The 19,496-nt window shown below is 36.8% G+C and overlaps 1 protein-coding gene across 1 annotated transcript in view; it reads left to right on the top strand.

Annotated features, from left to right (window-relative positions):
* The window catches only part of glra3.L (glycine receptor alpha 3 L homeolog), an 84,817-nt gene that overhangs the window by 46,308 nt on the left and 19,013 nt on the right, over positions 1-19,496 (top strand). The window contains exon 4 of the mRNA XM_018230778.2: positions 17,959-18,182. Coding sequence (XP_018086267.1) covers positions 17,959-18,182 — 224 coding nt within the window. The remainder of the gene's footprint in view (positions 1-17,958; positions 18,183-19,496) is intronic.

Raw genomic sequence — 19,496 nt, forward strand, 5'->3', positions numbered from 1 at the left:
CTGCTGATGACAAATTCCCCAAGGCACTAACCTCAAGATCAGAAGGTGTCTCATCTACCGAGTGCTTGGTGACAGTCAGGCATAGTGCAATTAAATGGCAAGCGCAGTTTGCTATCATGATGGAGAACAAGATTTTTTGTGTGAGCCTTGTTGAAATTTCAGTCTTTAATCCCTTAAATACAATTTCTAGGCAAAAAATTAAGTTAACAACTCGCCCTATGCTTGTGCCTCACAGTTATTGTGGAAATCTATATATATAGAAAATTGATGAGACATACAAGAACAAGAATGTACTATATTTTATATGTATTATGCCTAAATGATATAAAGGTCAAAGGACTTGCAGGTGTGCTTGAGGTCTTAAAACCACTTAGAGGGCTTCAGCCTCCAGCCTTCCAGATAATCAACCCTTATTTGTGGGTTTTTATTTATCTGTCACCATCTGTTAAATCTGTTGTGTGCATTCACCCTGCTCGCACACATCTTATCTGGCACTTCTAGTTAGCCTTCTTTATTAAGCTTCTTTGCAGAAATACTGGCACCAATATCCTCCATGTTATTTATTGGATTTCCAGTTATGTTTCTCATATTCTCTGACTAATCAGGGTAAATCCCAGGGCCTCTATACTAAACTTAGCTCCTTGCCTTACAAACAGTACCCCCGAACCTCCGGAATAAGTAGTAATGGAATGTCTATTAATATTATAATGCTTTATGTAAGTGCATCCATATGAGTAAATCACTTGTGATGAGACAGAGCCGTGTGCTACTGTATTTTCAATTTATATGGTAAATATCGGCACCAATAGAAACATATGTTATTAGCATGAATATGGAAACTTAATCAGAATAACAATAAATTAGCTCATCCATCTATGTCTAGATAAGCCACAAGTTTTCCTTTATTTAGAATTTATGAAGGGTTTATTGTCTGCCATCATATTAACATATTAGTCCATTCCTGCTCACCTATTGTGCCTAAAATACATGCCTAAAACCTGCCACTTGCTTGTAATAGGTGTAATAGGTGTAACCCATTTTTCCGACCCAGGACTAGCTCCCAACGAATTTGTGTAAAGCATTGGTTACATTAGACCAACCTCCATGAACCACACTGCCATGTAAAAAAAATTGGGGAGCAACACAAGCATGAAAAGGCTCCTGGCAACTAAGGGCTATTATTGGTTATTTGGTAGCCCCTATATGGACTAGCAGCCTACAGAAGGCTCTAGCCAGTGAATTAAAAAATAAACACCTGCCACCGGGAGGAGCATCCAAGGGGTTGGTGAGCAACGTGTTGCTTATGAGCTACTGGTTGGGGAACACTGCATTAGACCCTCTGTTTCAGCAGGGCCCTCACATAAATGTGTGGAGGAAAGGAGAAGTATTGCAGAATTATATCTCACTTAATACATTCTGTTTTTTTTGTGGCTCTCTGGAATAATTTTCTGTGATTACAGAATTTTACAACAACATAAGGAATATACAGAATTAAACTACAACATTATGGAAATAGAATATTCATTGTAATGTGACAGCTTCAGAATCATGAATCCAAGGCAGTGTATATTTCATGGATCTTGTGCGTGGTTATTCAGCTTAGCAGGCAATATTCTGGGATTTCTAAGATTGTTGCTTCCACATAGATGAAATCAAGTGTTAGTCTGTTGCATTCTTCTTTCTGTATCTCATAAAATATTCAACTGGAATTTCTCACTTGCTATGACATATGGAAACTAGCCAAGAGAGATTTCATACTCTTAAAATTTAGAGGTCATTTAAATCATAGGTGTATCTGCTAGGCACTACACAGGAGTTGTGTTTATGGGATTAACATACAGTTACAGAAGCTGTAGCAAAATTGTTGTTTGAAATATCTTTAGCTCCTTAATTTTTTGTTACTAAGAGCACATAACATGGTCTAGCAGTCAGGTCAGGGTAACATTTAACTATAACTGTTATAAGTATTTTAGCCGGGATCCATTTTATCTGAGACAGGGTTAGTTCAGACAGTGCACATCGACCACATCTAAGTACAATAGACATTCTGACAAGAGCAAAAGATGGAACAGCATAGAACAAAATGTAATGTAATGCAATCCTTCTCCAGCACTATTATATATAGGCTAGTTTTGCTAGTATCTTGAATACCTTCATGGCATTGTTTCGCTAGTGTGAGTATAAGCAGCATTACAATGTTCGAATGGGGCCAAAACTGGGAACAAAGTGAGAACAGGTTAAATTGAGGACAAAAAGAATATGGAACCCCTTAATTGAATAATAATTTGTTTGATGGTTATATGCAAAGTTCTGACTGTTGTCAGAATAAATGGAACGCCAAGCTTTTCAATGTGCCTTGAAAAAGCTGTTAAGTGAAACACGTTGGCGTTCCTTTGACTTTTAACCTATCCTTTATTTTATTTACTCTCAGCATCTGTTTGTTCTAGAAGTACTGGGTATGTGAGGTCAAATATATCTTGGCATAATAAATCCATCTCTTTCTTTAATCTCTTAAAGCTTCCTTCATTTCTAAGGGGCCGTGGATTTGTGGCTTTTTAGGGTTATTCAGCTCTTCCTTAGTTTAGGGCAAGCTAATACATCAATACCCTGTCTTGCCTCCTACTTTGTGGTGTCCCAGGCCTTAGAAAACGACCAGGCAGTTAGCAGTTAGCACCCTCTATCCAATTTTTCCAATTTTCTTATTAACTCTAATTATGGATTTGAGCCATGAATTGTTCTTATCAACTCACCCCCATCTTTGGTCATTAGATTTACAACTATTTTTTAGACATTGAATGAACTTTAAGTAATCCTCACTATTTATTGCACTAGCACTTTATCCACTTAGGAACTGCACTTTAGTATTATATTGAAATTAATTGTAGTGATAAGGTATAGATCTATTAGTAAATGCCTGGAGCAGTATTTCTTAACTAATTTATTGGATCGCACCTTAATTATTGATTAGTACCTATTTAAAAAGAATTGACTTCTTATTTGATTTTGATTTAATATACAGTATGTTTGTTAGGAGAAGGAATTGATACATGCCCTAATTGGCACTTACATCTTTAATTAATTTATCGATCAGGTAACACACCTCAATTTTGGGATTACTACAAAATCCTGTTTGTTATATGTGGGGTTCTTTTCTCTTTTCAGTTTATTGCAATAGGTTAAATTGAGAATGCTTGAGACCTGGGGTCTTTATGTAATTTGTATCTCTATACTTTGTCTACTAAAAATTATTTAACCATTAAGGGGGTTATTTACTAAAATCTGAATTTATCTCATATTTTATTTAAAACCATGACCAAACTCCCATGCTCGATTTGACCTTATTTCTAAAAAAAAAAAAAAACAATTAATTGGATCATGAAAAAACTTAATAAAATCTCCCATTGCCTTATACAGGACCTCGGCAGGTCTGAGATGTCCGATTTTCAGATTCTGGCTTTTTGCAGCATCAGGGTATAATACATTTAAAAAAAATTTGCGTTTTTTGCCTTATAAAGTCCGAACAGATAAATTCAAGGCTTAGTAAATAACCCCATAAATAAACCCTGTATATTTGTTTTACCTCCAATAAAGATTAATTATATCTTAGTTGGGATCAAGAACAAGCTACCTTTTAATATTACAGAAGGACAATAATTTAAACAATTATATTAAAATGGAATCCATTAGAGATGACCTACCCGTAATTTGGAACTTTCTAGAGAACGGATTTCCAAACAATTGATCCCATACGTAGATCCTCACATATTAGTAAAAAACTTTATTGTCTCCTTTTATTATAAAGTTGAAAATCATAGCAGGTATGTTTAATTATTGCTATCTGCTCCTTGTATCTTATTGGCAGTGTACTAGCTTCTGTCTCATCTTTGCTAATATACTGCACTTCTTATTTCTACCTACAATTTAATTTTAATGTGAAAATTCTCTATAGGAAACAGAATGCGTGATGGAAAATGTGGTTAAATGAGTACAAGGTTTGGCTTAATTTCATATTACAGTACTCTCCACCAACAAGGTTTATCTGTCTCTTTAGCTTTTACCTGTTATTACAGCTGATTGCCTAAATGCGTTACATGGTTTGCAGACCTTTTATTAATTCTGGATATCTCATCAAGGTTTCCAATCATATTCTGGGTCGTTTATGTAACTGCGTAAATCTAGTTAACTGTAGTTTTATTACCCTGTAAAAATCTGTGGGAGATATATATAGAGAGCATGAAAATGATACAGCGCCCTTGGGAGAACATTCATTGTAATACTTTCCCTTTCTAACCACATAACCTGAGTAGGATTCCCACCAGACAGGTTTTTCTTTAGGTAGAGCTTTGTAATTTACAAGCATTATTTTCCCTGACTGATACAAATGTTAGGTTTTCAAATACTTCAAATGTGAAACATAAATAGTAAAATGTCAGGTTTAGTTTTAAGTAATTTTCCAGAGATTATATAGCTGTATGACACAAAATGTATTGCATTTCACATTTTAACACATTTTAATGTAAGTCAGAAAGGCATCAGAAAGGAATAAAGTACTGTACATGTATTTGTATAGACACACAAGAGAGCATGACAGAAAGCCCAACAAGGTGCCTTTATTCAGGGTAATGTTCCCTCTAAGGTTTGAGGCCAGCGTATTTGTGGTGCGCACAAAGAATTTTGTGTGAAAACACAAAATTTTGTATTAATCCTAACCTGAGCACACAGTTTTTAAAAACTGCACACAAAAGTTTAAAATGTGTGCTCAAGCCAAGAAGGAATTAGAAGGAACATTAATGCAGGGGATATGGGACTTCCATAAAAGATCTCATAGCCTTCACCAGCTGAAGTCTCACACTTAATTGTGGATGCTATGACCTTATATTATATAAGGAGATAACTGTACAATGGTGGCTTGCCAATATTACCTGCAGCAATATACTATAATATTTGAGAGAGTAGCACTCTTACTCTTGCATTCATGTATTTTTTTTTGTAACACATTTTTATTTAATTTAAAGATTTCAACAAATGCTCACATGCATTATATATTGAATACACTTATGTAAAACAAGGCTTGCATTTATTTATCTTGTTCCGATTCTTAATTCTTAATTATTTAGTGCTTTACTGGAACCTAAGACCATCAACACAGCACCATAAGCTTACAAAGTGGACATGAACTATAAAACTATATTATATTGCTCATCTGGCCTCTTTTCAGTGGTGACCTGTGATCATTAAGGCAGAGTGACAGCTTATCCTTTCACCACTGACTTCAGAGTGTACTCGAGTTACATACATCCAACTTACAAACAGAGATTAATACAATAATGTACTGTGGTTTGCTTGCACTTTATTAGCATTTAGCTTTAATAAACCACCTGCCCCAATCCCCTCTGGTGTGTGTTGTCTACTGCAGAGTACAGAAAGGTAAAACTACACATGCACAGAAAGGTAAAAAATAAATACTATGTTAAGACAAACATCTGTCTTGTTGCATTTAATAAGTAAATGTATATGTTTCACCTTACATACAAATTCAACTTAAGAACAAACCTACAGACTCTATCTTGTATGTAACTTGGGGACTGCCTGTATTTAGTGACACTGAAGAGTCACAAGTGAGCACTTTAGCTGCTGCGTGTGCATCTGCTTCTCTCAAGGGACCCTGGAAAGCATTTTCATTAATGTATGTGCTTCAATTAAAAGCAGCATACAAGTAATTGTGCACAAATGACACAATAATGAATGTGTAAAGCAAAAAATGCAGAATGAAACATTCCATTGGGAATCACTGGCTCATCATATGTGTCCAAAAATCACACAATGCAGCTATGTATTAAAAATACAGAAATATTCGCTTTGACAATTTTTTATATTGAAAAAGTACATAATATAATAATCAGTGACTCCTAAAACAAACAATAAGCAGACTATACAGAATATTCTGCATACGATGTTTTGGCTGAACCGTGTGTTATAGGATATAAGAGAAGAAGTCTATAAGGATATAGTTTACCTTTAAATTAACTTTTAGTCTGATGTAGACTGATATTCGGAAACAATTTCCATTCATGTCTTAATTTATTTGTTATTTTTCTCCAGTTTGGTATTTTGGCAGTTGTTTGGTTACTAGGGTTACTAGCAACAAGCAGTGGTTTGAATGAAAGACTGGAACAACATTGTAGCCTCACAGAGCAGTTGTTTTTTGGCTGCCAGGGTTAGTGACTCCCAATAGAAAGCTGGCAAGAATCAGAAGAAGTAGAAGGCAAATTATTTAAAATAAAAAAAAAAAAGATAAAAGCGGCTAAAGATATAAGAATGCTATAATATAGTTAAAGATAACTTAATGGTGAACAACTAGGGATGCCACCTGTCCGATTTTGACCTGGCTCAAAACTGCCTGCACAGTTTTCCGAATTTGGAAAACCGGGCAGGACTCCACATCATCAGGTAGTTTTACCTACAATTCCCTGTTCCCCTCCTCACAAGCATGTTAGTGTGTACACTAGCTTTAATGCTTTGGCACATAATATGTTTGTATATGTAATTTAGTTTGACCATATTTCTGAACTTATTTGTTTTTAAACAGAATAGACAGTAACAACAAGGAAGGCCTATAAAAAGATGTTTGTATTTTATATGTAGCTTTTTTTTCTTTTTTTAAGGGACCTAAATCTAAATTTGAATTTCTGCTGAACGTTTATAATTTCACACACTTTTATGATAACCATTGTGTTTTAACTCTGTATCTTTGGATATAGCAGTTGCAAGGGCTCTCTTAGAATAACTAGAGTGGAACATCTATTTTGTTGTAGTGTAATTTAATAATGTAATTAAAATGTCCATTGTGGGACTCAAACAAGGCTTTCCATCCTTTGTATTTCCAAAGCAGTGTGCCTGCTGTATCCTGTTCGATGACCCTACGGGAAAGTATATGAGTTATTGATTAGAGGAGAATTATATGACCTTGTAGTAAATCATAAAATGACGGAGATTTATCATGGGGGCAGCTAGCACTGAAATATATTACTAGCCTTGGTCTTCCACTGACATACGTTTATATACTTCTGTAGAATGACTTTAATCCCACATAACATATTGCTTTTTAAAAGCAGTTGCAATTATGGTTTGCATCCTGGTATTTTAAAGGACTGTTTTAAAGGGAAACTGTGCCGCAACAAAGCCTTTATCTATTTATAAGAATTGTAGCAGCCTAGATGAGGAATATTGACACATAACAATAAGTTACTGTATATCATATATACAAAAATGTTGTACTTATTTTGTGACAAAAAATCACGCGATTTCCCTCCTCGTTCCTAATTTGCATATGCTAATTAGGATTCAGTTTGGCCGGGCAGAAGGATTCAGCCGAATCCAAATCCTGCTGAAAAAGGCGAATCCCAAACCAAATCCTGGATTCAGTGCATCCCTACACTGACCGGATGCGTTACCCCTCGCATAAGCGCACATGTGTGCAAACAAGCGCAGCGACTAGGACTACAGACCGGACTGGGGTAGGCAGCAGTGGAAGGTATGTGCCTGGTGCCCCTCAAGCTTTGCGCTCTAGGCACGTGCCTACTCTGCCTACCCCTAGTTCCGGGCTTGCCCCTTGGGATTACACAATTCACGGTGCACAGAAATAAACCAAGGGCACACATACATGCTAGGTCTCATCAGACAATTAATGGACAACATTAAGGTCAGGTGATCTGTTAAGAAGCATTCAAACCATCACAAAATGGTGGCTCAAGGTAAAAGATAGAAAAGGCCAATATTACACCCTAAAATATCTTAAAATGTGTATGTGGCAAAGACTGGAGCCCTCAAGTCTGGTTTCATTTCAAGGTAAGGGAAAGGAAACCTCAATAGTATGTGTGAAAATGTTCATTTAAATGAATCCCTTCTATTATAGGAACAGTCTGTGCTGCCTATCAACATATTTTCAGTGTCCATCCAGCTAAAGGTTGGGGGCTGTGCATTAAATATGGTGAGCCTTATAGCTTATACTGAAATCCTTCATTTGGGCTCCATTGGAAATATGCACCAACAAAAGGACAATTGTGGTGTCTCATACCTCATTTAAAGTGCTTTGATCAATACTTGTTTTCAAGTACTTCTCCCTTTTTAAATAGTAATCCAGCTAAGCTGACATCTGCTTTACTTTGATTGTTGATATGGCTTTTCAGGCTTGGTGGGAACAGTCACCAGAGCATGACTGCATGTTAGCTGAGAAATTGAGCAGTCCCAATCAAGTCTAGAGAGACTTTTGTCCTTAAATAATGATCATTTGCAATAGGACTCAGTGAAGCAGTCTTGGAGCAGAGCCAGAGAACTGATTAATTGCTAACCTGAATAGGGCTGTTATACTTCTTATAACCAGTAAGTGATCCCAACCAACATGAACTGCATCAACTCATTATTGAAAAGCTCCATTTAACCACGAATGTCATTTCACATTTTCATGTTTCTTATCAGCCTGCAATTTTAAAGCATTAGATTGATTGTTGTGTCCATGGCAAAAGTGTGAAGATTTCAAAGCTGTAAATAGAAAATAATAAATGCCAATCTAAACTGCTCAAGCATTTCCTTGCTGGACTTTGCCTCGGAAAAGGGGAGCAAGAAGCAGTAGGCAATGAAGGATGAACACAAATGGGTATTATAGTACTATGTATCTAGGGCTGGGCAGAGCATCAGTCTTGATTATTAAAGGATCTATGAAGACCCCCCCCTGGAGGAGCAAGTGTTTGTGCAAAATGGTGTTTCTGTCAGTAGCTTTGCAGAACAGGGTAGTGGCTAGTCCATTACCCTCCCTGTATTTTCTAGACACTAAACTGCATAGTAAACCTAACTGGAATGGTTAGTGAGTTAAAATACTCTAGGCAAGCTAATAATTCTCCTGAGTAGCCCTGCCAAACCAGAAAACATTAATGTAGCATTTTTAGAAAATGATGGACTTATGGAAATATCATAAGATGGACTCATTTTCATATTCTGCCATGTACAAATTAGAAAATGAAGGTGCTACATTTGAACCCATAGCAGTCCCAGCTGTCTGAAAATATAACTTATCTTCAAACATTAAGTAATTGTGAGAAAGTGTAAGGTCAAGAGAACAGATAAATTCAATGGGAGGGTCCCTATTGGCCACATTGAATGCGGGATTGTTTTATGGCTGCAATACATTCCTCATGTAGAATGATGTATATGCTGGCATGTCCATGGATACCAGGAGGCACCCTTTGGGGATGGACAAATCCTGTAGTAGGTTAATCATATGGGTACTGTCACATAAGTAGATGTCCATAGCTTTAACACTAGATTTAAAAAAATAGTCAAGATATTTAGCAACAGGCTGGAACAATGAGTCCCTGGCAGAGAGAATAGGTCAACCAGTGGATGGGTAGTGGATTCATGAATCTTTGGAATAGTGCCTATGATAGGGACTTTAGGATATTTGGTGGTTAGAAACTCATAAGTAGAAGCATTTAGTCAACCGGAGTCTAGTCCCATTCAGAGCATAGCATCTTATTTATGTTTATATTTGTTAGTGTAATCCCTAGGGAGCCAGCTACTTGGTTCAATAGTTCGGGTAAATGTTTGGGTGATCTTATAGATGTCTTGCATGGTTTCAAAGGGGTCAAAATGGGTCAGAATAATGTGTGGGGATCAAAGATAAACCCTTTGCAAGTAGCAATTCCTTGTGTTGTATGTTGGTAGATGTTAAAAAATACTGTTTCTTGTTTGTTTGCTTGCATGATGGTCTGGGTGGCTTCCCTTTTGTGGCTGTAGTGGGTCTGCCCTTACTGTGTTTATACCTGTTTGTGATCTCCTCAATACAACTCCATGTTTGCTTCTAAACTTAGTGCTGCTCCAGTGCCGTTCTTGTCAAGTTTGGGACCAGCTGGAGAGAATGCGGCTAGGTTTGCCACTCTGTGCACACTATGTTGATTGTTATATCTCAGCAAGAACTTGTTGCACACTGAAATATATATGGGGAAATTGTAAAAGGAAGGTATATCCTTGTATTTGAACCTATATCCAATTTTTAACATACAGTAAACCAATTGCCTTCATGTCATTTAGCCTTTTGCTTTAGTACTTTACCATAAAGCGACTTTAATTTTCACAAAAACATGGATTCCAACAGTCATTTGGATGCTTGGGACGGCCCAAGCCCATCCAATCCCTGGGACTAATTGCCCCCATATGCAAGTTGGGTGGAGGTCAATATTCACCTGCAGTCCAACCCCTCCCTGACCTCTCAACCCAGTCCCGTCCCCACTACTGATGTTGCAGCACTTATACAATACTCATTCTTGTCCCGTCACCTTCAGTAATGTCAGTGATGGGTTGGTCATAGGGTTGCCCAGCCAAGGCCATAGCTGGTTTTACAAATTACCAGCCATGTTACATGGTTACATAGTTAAATCAGGTTGAAACAAGTCCATCAAGTTCAACCCCTCAAATGAAAACCCAGCATCCACACACACACCCCTCCCTACTTTCACATAAATTATATATATCCATATTTATACTAACTATAGAATTTAGTATCACAATAGTCTTTAATATTATGTCTGTCCAAGCAATCATCCAAGCCATTCTTAAAGGCATTAACTGAATCAGCCATCACAACATCACCCGGCAGTGCATTCCACAACCTCACTGTCCTGACTGTGAAGAACCCCCTACGTTGCTTCAAATGAAAGTTCTTTTCTTCTAGTCTGAAGGGGTGGCCTCTGGTACGGTGATCCTCTTTATGGGTAAAAAGGTCCCCTGCTATTTGTTTAATGTGTGACTTTTTCTCATTGCATTGCTGGGAGGAGGGTAAAGATACTCTTTTGAGTTTGCTATTGGGTTTACTGGAATGAGCTTGTTTTAAAAAGTTAATGTTCAGCCTATTAAGGTCAAAATGAACCTTTTGTTTTTTTGAAAGATAAAGTCGCCAGTTTTTAACTGGTTCACAAAAGTCTAGCAAATGAACATATTTGATTCAGTCAGATTCACAGCGTCACTTATACTTGTTCACAACCTAAATACTGTTACAAAACATCACAAGTTATCCCTATCATCAGCCAAACAGGACTGGGTCAGCCACCCCTTTCCTTATATCACTTCCAGGGAAATCCCCTTCCTTCTCATTGATACAGAGGGACACCTACAGTACTTTCCAGAACCCATCACAGGGATTCCTTGGCCTTTACTGTCATCTAGTGACTGAAACAGGTAAAAACTATAAACTATGAAAAAACATATTCACGTATTCACCTCTGGCTGTTTTAACATAGCAACGTCCCCATTGCTAACTATAAACAATCATGCACTCAAAGGACTTGTTAGGCAACTCCAGGGAGTAGCAATTTCCCTGCCCTCTAAGCACCCTGAGAGACGTATCACAAAAGCTACTAATATTATAGGCACAATACATGTATTTAAGTTTTTTCACTTATTTGGCTTGTGCTAAACATTTATGGTGTGTTCTGCCTCTTTAAAAGCTATGGCTTTTTTTATATTTTCTCCTTAAAGGTGGAACCATATAAAGATTAGAAAATTAATCAGCGTAAATCTTGATGTGGCATGATACGTGGCGATTCACGATGCAGAGATTGATTTGCTACTATTTTACCACCATTCACATTGATTTTTACCCTCCTGGAACACAACTAACCCAAAGTGAATAAATCAAAGTAAACTGTGATCTATTTGTCTTCTTCTAAGTATAGGGAAACATAAAATATTGGCACCAGTATGCATGGTTATAACGCAGGTAAAAACGTGCATAGCAGCTACAATTCTGTACAGGTATGGGACCTGATATCCAGAATTCATGGGACCTAGGCTTTTCCGGGTTAAGGGGTCTTTCTGTAATTTAGATCTCTATACCTTAAGTGTACTAAAAATCATTAAAACATTAATTAAACCCAATAGACTTATTTTACTTCTAATAACAAGTATTTGTTATATCTTAATTGCAATCAAGTAGAAGGTACTGTTTTATTATTACAGACAATTTTAAAAAAAGTGACAGAGCCACATACTCAGCCCTCCAAACAGGGGCGTAACTACCGGGGGAGCAGGGGGTGCAAATGGGCCAGGGACCGCACCCCCGCAGGGCCCCCCTGGAAGATCATGCGTGCTGCAACCGGCTGGAAAAATCGCGCAGACGAGGGTGGGGGCGGGCCCGTCTGCACAGCCCGCACCAGGGCCCGCCCCCACCAAGTTACGTTACTGCCTCCAAATGCCTTATTGCTCCCTATGCACTTTAATGTCTTCCATAGAATTTACAACAAATCTGTATGTGTCCCACTGCAATCCTGCATGTGAAGTTTGGCCAATTCCAATGTAGCAGCCAGTCTCCATTTAGGACGTGCAGTGAAGCTATTATGTACCTAGCTACATGCTGTGCTACTAAGTGAATCACACATAATATTAATTCTAATGGAAATGAGAAAATGGTTCTTTTTCTCAGAATTAATGTCTTTTAAGCCTCCGGTGTTTAAATGAAATTAATTATCAGGAACCAAAAAAAAGAATGTAAAGACATGAGATGAGATCTGGTAAAATGGAGCATATGCTAATATATTTTGCAGCACACAGGGAAACTCTAATCAATGTAACTTCTCCCAACAAAACTTGTCAATATATTCCTGTGAAGGCTTTGAACAATGACAATTCAAGTCAATCCTAATGATTATTACTCTCTACTCATTGGGTTTTTTTGGGGAGGTAGGGAGAAACTGGTGTTTTGAATGACAAGAAGGATAACGGTACATTCCATAAAATCCATACTATACCTCTTAGTGCAAGTGGGAGGTCATCGTGCAATAGGATTTCACAGGGATCAATCACATCACCCTCCTATATTCAGTGAGATCCAATCCAAATACTGTAATCTGACCATCTGTAAATGTGGTCAAGTATAACATGATCAGCAGATTTTATTGATTTCAGCCAGGATATTTCAGTTATAGACAATTCATTTTTTAGCCTGATCTATACCTACAGTACTGTATATAAACCAAGTAAAAGTCTCTATCAGTATAGACAGCAGCACAATGTAGCTGGCTACCTACAATAGAAAATTTGAAAAACCTAAGAATAGACAGCAGCTTGAGCTATGTCCAATACAATGTTGTTGTCTACATGATAATGTGCACTGTCCTGCAGGAGGACTTCCCATAAAAGTTAAAGGGAAAAAAATCAAGAAAAGCAGGAATATGCACAGCAGCACCACAAGCTAAAGCTAAATAGAAATATCAGCTGTAAAAAAGCATTTCTAGTCCAGATCATTGTCTCTCAGACAGGAAGTATTGGTGCTAAAATTACATTTGACATGAACAAATAGAAAATCTGAGAATTTAAATGTATGAAAATAAGAAGTATGAACTTAGGCCTTGGCTTTATATATTTTAATGGCTTCATATTTATTCAACGTTGCCACCCCATAAACGTCATTTAACACTCTTTTGGCCATTGACCTTTTACATTTAATATCTAAACTACAGTTCAGAGCACCTTCTTTTATCCCATTCTTGGAAGTGGTTTCAAATGAAAGACTCCTCGTTTTTAATAATAATAATATGCTCGATAATTTCAGTGTGATTATTTTTTAAATGTTAGCCTGCAGAAGGGACCTTATAGTCCAGAAAGCTTGTTTTTAAATATTTATATACAGTTAGCCATTAAATGCATCACCTTTACGCTACTCTTGATACTGTTTTAAATTGAATTATTTCTATTTAGCATTCCTAAAAGCATAGGCAACCAGAGAGAGGGTGGAAGAACCTTATTCATTAGGAATAAAAGTGGGACTACAGGTATGGGACCTGTTATCCAGAATGCTCGGGACCTGGGGTTTTCCAGATTAACAAATCTTTCCATAATTTGGATCTTCATACCTTAAGTCTACTGGAAAATAATGTAAACATTAAATAAACTGAATAGGCTGGATTTGCTTCCAATACGGATTAATTATATCTTAGTTTGGATCAAGTACAAGGTACTGTTTTATTATTACAAAGGAAATAGGAAATTATTTTTTAAAATTTTTTGATTAAAATGGAGGCGATTGGAGGTGCCCTTTCCGTAATTCAAAGCTTTCTGGATAACAGGTTTCCAGATAACGGATTCCATACCTGTATTATCTGCCCCACTAAATTGACTTGATGGAGTTATTGCATTGTTTATGGACATCAATTAAACATAGGAAGTAGTATACACATTTATCAGATAGAATTTGTACCCACTGTGACAGAATGCTCTGTTAAAGATAGAATACTGGTGTAGTAGTCATCCAGCTGCTGTTTCAGGAGTACCCAGTGCAGCAGATAAGCACTCACACAAAATCTTCCTCTACCTAGCGTTTATGCTGAGCCCCTTTAGGCCAGGACCAGATGATGGCAGAATCCATTGCCCCGCTGCTTTTCTGCTCCTGCTCTGACTGCACCTGGAAGCATTGTTTCTGTGCGGGTGCAGGCAGACATGGCAGATTTAGGTGCCGGAACACAACATTTTGCGCAAAATCCGCCCTGCACCTTAAGAATACAAAGGGAGCAGCAGGTCAGCGGATTCTCAGATTGACCTTGATAGCAAGGTTACAGCTATATAGAAACATTGGTTTATCAGCCTCCCTGCTATACTTTTAGTAGTATAGTCCAATAGGCCCAGTATATAAGCACTCTAATTGCCACACTAAGTTTGAATGTCCATCTATTGCACTACACACTGAACACATCAATCTGTAAGACTGAAGTGTTTGAGTCGAAATAAATGGATAACTGTATAACATCAGGCCTCAGATATAATGAGCTACAAAAAGCATTTGACGCAAACTGCATTTTTTTAAATTGTGTTGTGTTTCTTAGTAAATGAATTATTTCACAAATCATGAACTGCTGCCTGCTTTGAATACAGAAACTACCTTTAATATCATTATTGCAGAAAATCATTCTCTGACCTGATTTTTATTTTACGTCAGTGCACAGAATATGAGAGCTCCCTCTTGTGACTGAAATGATGCATTGTGTTTGTTTCTGTGCTGGACCAGTAACATCAAAAAAAAATTGAAAAAAAATTTGTTAGTATACATAGAAAAAAAAAACCAAGACAAATCAAACTTTAAAATCGCAAAGCCCTTATTAAGAAATAACTTACCGAAACTCTGCTTGAGCTCCTCTTCAGAAAGCAATCAGGCGATCCATCGTGTGGCGCTCGATTTTTCCTCCCTGCCTGCCTCCTTATAGGAGATAGCCAGGGAGGAGAAATCGAGTGCCGCATGATAGATTGTCGCTGTGTTGCCTTTTCTGAAGAGGAGTGGAAGCAAAGTTTTGGTGAGTAATTTCTTAATAATGGCTTTGCGATTTTAAAGTTTAAGTGTCTTGGTGTTTTTTTTTTCGATGTATACTAAAGACTTTTTTTACAATTTTTTTTTGATGTTACTGGTCCTTTAAAGACCAGGTTGCTCATTTACAATGAAGAGGTAAAGTTGAAACAGTTACAGAGCATCATGATTTTTGCATCTGGCCCCTTCTCTCATACAGGTATGGGTTGCATTATCAGGAAACCCATTATCCAGAATGTTCCTGGAAGGCCATCTCCCATAGACTCCATTTTAGCCAAAAAATCCAGATATTTATTAGATAAATCCAGATATTTATTAACTATTTCCTTTAATAAAATAGTACATTGTACATTATACCAACTAAGATATAATTAATCTTTATTGGAGGAAAAATCAGCCTATTAAGGTTATTTAATTGTTAAATTTTTTATTAGATATGAAGATCCAAATTACAGAAAGATGCATTATCCAGAAAACCCCAGGTCCTGAACATTCTGGATAACAGATCCCATACCTGTGTCATCTAAAGGCTCAACGGTTTGTGATCACAAAATAAAGTGTTAAGGGCGTATGTCTTCAGCATGTGGGTGGGCCATGGGCGTCCTGTGGTATACTCATACCCTACATGCCATTCAAGCACAGTGGAGCCCTTTTCTTACTTTTGCTAAAGGCTGTCTTTAACTGCAGGGTTCCATAGGGTTTATGTGAGCTGCGTTGAGGGCCTTGCACTAGAAATTGATACAGGTGCAGGTTCTTTTTATATATGAGACGCCTTACCTCTCCAGCACGTGTGTCTTTATCTGTGGTAAATGAGCATTCAAATGTATATACACACAATGTAAACATTTTTTTTTACAAAACTTCATTAACCAGAAAGTTGATGAGGTTGTAAGCTAATACAGAGACATCAAAAAAGCACCAGCACTCAAGATTTGCAGTTAAAACCGTTCAGTAATCTAATATGTGCCAGTAAAGGTCCCTGACCAGTTTTAAATAAAGTTTTCGATTTCTTTGGTTTTGGCTCTCCCTGATTATTTTCTATAAAGTGATTTCTCTCTTTTTTATAACTGCTAGAAGCACACACCAATCCCTTTATGTGCATACATAAAGGCATATAGTAAAAAAAAAATTAATTTTAGAAGAATTTGTCTCTTTCAAAAAGCATAATGGCTAATCAAGTGTGTCCTTTCTTTATGGTGCACTGTGTGGTGGCTCTGGTTAAACATCCCACAGGCCAGCTAATGCTGAATAATTACCAATAATAATTGTCTGCAGCCCAGGTAAACCACTTAGTGACAATTAGACTATAATGTGCCCAGCTAAATTAAATAAAAGGGGATTGGTAACATTTCTCTATGTCCTATTATATATATTATTATATTCTAAAGTGACCAGTTCCATTGTTCAGTAGTCACACAGTCAGTTGTCTAGAAAAGAGAAAACAAATCATGTGTGGGAGTGAAGAATGGCTGAAGGGATTTTTCAGAAGAAATCCAGCAGGACAAACTTTAAGGACAAAAAATATTGAGAGTTTTCTTTTCATATGCTACCATGCAATAAGTTCTTTTCTTAGCAAAACATATGCCAAATGCAATAGTTGGCCATTATAAGTGATAATTACCTTGTCGAGACCTTAGAGGGCAGACACTGAACAGCAAACATGCTGTGATTGCATGAAATAAAAGTGATTTATTTTTGTATCCTTTTTTCAACGAACACATTTAAAAATAAAACACAGCTTTGAAAAATATATGTCTTAAATTGTTTTAAACATGCAACATTTCTGTATGCTGTTTATATAGTCCTCTTTTGTTTCTCTTTGTGCTCTAGTAGAAAATCAATTTTCAGTTTATTAGAGCCATTGAATTAATTTGTCTTTTCTGATCTTATCAGCAAGTATTACTTGTTATGTTCATGATTGCACAGTGTAGTGCTGACTTCAGGATGGGGGAAAGGAAATTTACCAGTTAAACAATGTATCCTTTATCCTTTTTTAAAAAAAAAATCTCTTTCTTTACATGAGCTAAAATAATTTATGTATAGCTTATCAGTGACACAAATACCTCACACCCATACTAGTGCTTTATACTAAATAAATTAATCTACATATGATATTATGGACATGCGTATCCTCATAAAGGGCCAGATTAAATTCAGTGAGAAAAAGTTATCTCATGGTTTATCACGAGAAAACTCATGGGTGAGATTCAATTTGAGGAGAAAAAACTTTTCTCCTAATTCAGTTCCAGTTTTTTCCCATAGACTTCAATATAGTTTTCACTTGATAAGCAGTGAGATACGTTTTTCTGTATCTCAAATTGAATTTCATCCATTAGTTTTCACATGATGAATCTTTTTCTCACTAAATTGAATCTGGCCCATCATTAGTAATGTTAGACCATAGGTCACCTCTATTCTCTTGAGTAACATGACTGCAATCATCCTGATATTTATAGCAATCAATAACTTGTTAATTAATTATTAGTTATTAATTATCCAAACCATAGAGGTACATAGAGGTAACATAGAGGTAACACTGATACAGCCATCCCTGTTGAATTAATTTTCATATATTTGCACAGGGTAATACTAACACAATTATCTTTTTTCAATAGGATTACAGACTGAATATCTTTTTACGCCAGAAGTGGAATGACCCTCGCCTTGCATACAGTGAATATCCAGATGATTCTCTAGATTTGGATCCATCTATGTTGGACTCTATTTGGAAACCTGATTTATTTTTTGCAAATGAAAAGGGGGCAAATTTTCATGAAGTCACTACAGACAACAAACTTCTAAGGATTTTCAAAGATGGAAATGTTCTTTACTCTATAAGGTATGTAAAAAAATGCATTTTCTTTTTCAGCAATTCAACAAATGTATGCATGCACTTATCAGGAATGGTTAGCGTGGATGAAAGAAGACCAGCTCAAACACAGTGCCCTTAGTGGGCAAAGACCTCTGCAGAATACATCAATGAGCCTTGCAATTTTATACAGTTTCTGGAGACAGGAGTGCACAAAAATATTATAGAACTCTCTTTGTAAAATTATCCAAGTATAAGAATGCTTTTGGTGGTATTACCAGCTGGCACATGGCATTGAATTTAGAATTGTAATTACTATTTAAGATTGGATGAGTTTTTACTTTGTGCTTTCTAAATAATCTTGTAATGCATTCTGTTAATTTGTTATTGACCCAGTCTGAATTATATGCTGTTCTTGTTAAATCCCTTTTGTCCCTACTGCTCCTTCTGCAACTGATCTTTTAGATGATGTATTGTTCTACTGTCAGCTAGTTCTAAGCTTCATTTAGTTCCCTACAGCCTCCTGGAATAGAGAATCTTCCCGGCTGACCACAACTGTTTTCCTAGGGTTTAGTAACCACCACCATCCAACTGATTTTAAGAAAGCCTACTACTGCTGATGTCCCTCTCAGTTTAACCACAAGTGCAGGTCTGTGGTGCCATTCTGGGGTGTCCATTCTCTACCTGAGATACCCCCTTTCTGGATAGAAAATAATGGTAATGGTAAACATTTAGAAGTTTTTTTTTCTTTTTTAATTTCATGGAAGCTAGTCTTGCAAATAGTTTAGCTTTCCCTCATGGTTAGTTTAACGCAGAGAAGCAACACCCTTTGATATCTGATTTGTTTAGGGGTTATTTACTGAGGGTGAAAACCAACATGTTTATTGTAATTTTGTACACGCTTTCCCTCCTGTTCTTTCCTGATGAAGTGCTGCCTCTGTTTGGCAAGGCATTTAGGCATACCCACTCCCACCTCCTACCCGTCCCCTAAATTGTGCATCATTCATTAATTCACTATGAGTTTCCAATTGCATATCTGGACACACGTACTTAGAGAGCAAGCGCTAAGGATTGAAAATGTGTCCCTTGGTGCTCTAGCATAATAAGTAAATGACCCCTCTGGTCTGCAATCTTGATCAGGTTTGATGTTCCCTTTCTACTGTCTCTCTACTGTCTAGCACTCAGTGTACAGTTACTTTCCACCAATAGGTAGCATATACATGACCTTATAGATTAATGATGCAGCGTGATTTCGTTTTAGGCAATCAAGAATGAATTATCCATTGTATTATTATCTGTTTGTCAATAGGGATGAGCAAAATATACTTGCGTGTTTCGTTGTGA

This window comes from Xenopus laevis, chromosome 1L (assembly GCF_017654675.1).
Source record: "Xenopus laevis strain J_2021 chromosome 1L, Xenopus_laevis_v10.1, whole genome shotgun sequence".
NCBI classification, from domain to species: Eukaryota; Metazoa; Chordata; class Amphibia; order Anura; family Pipidae; genus Xenopus; species Xenopus laevis.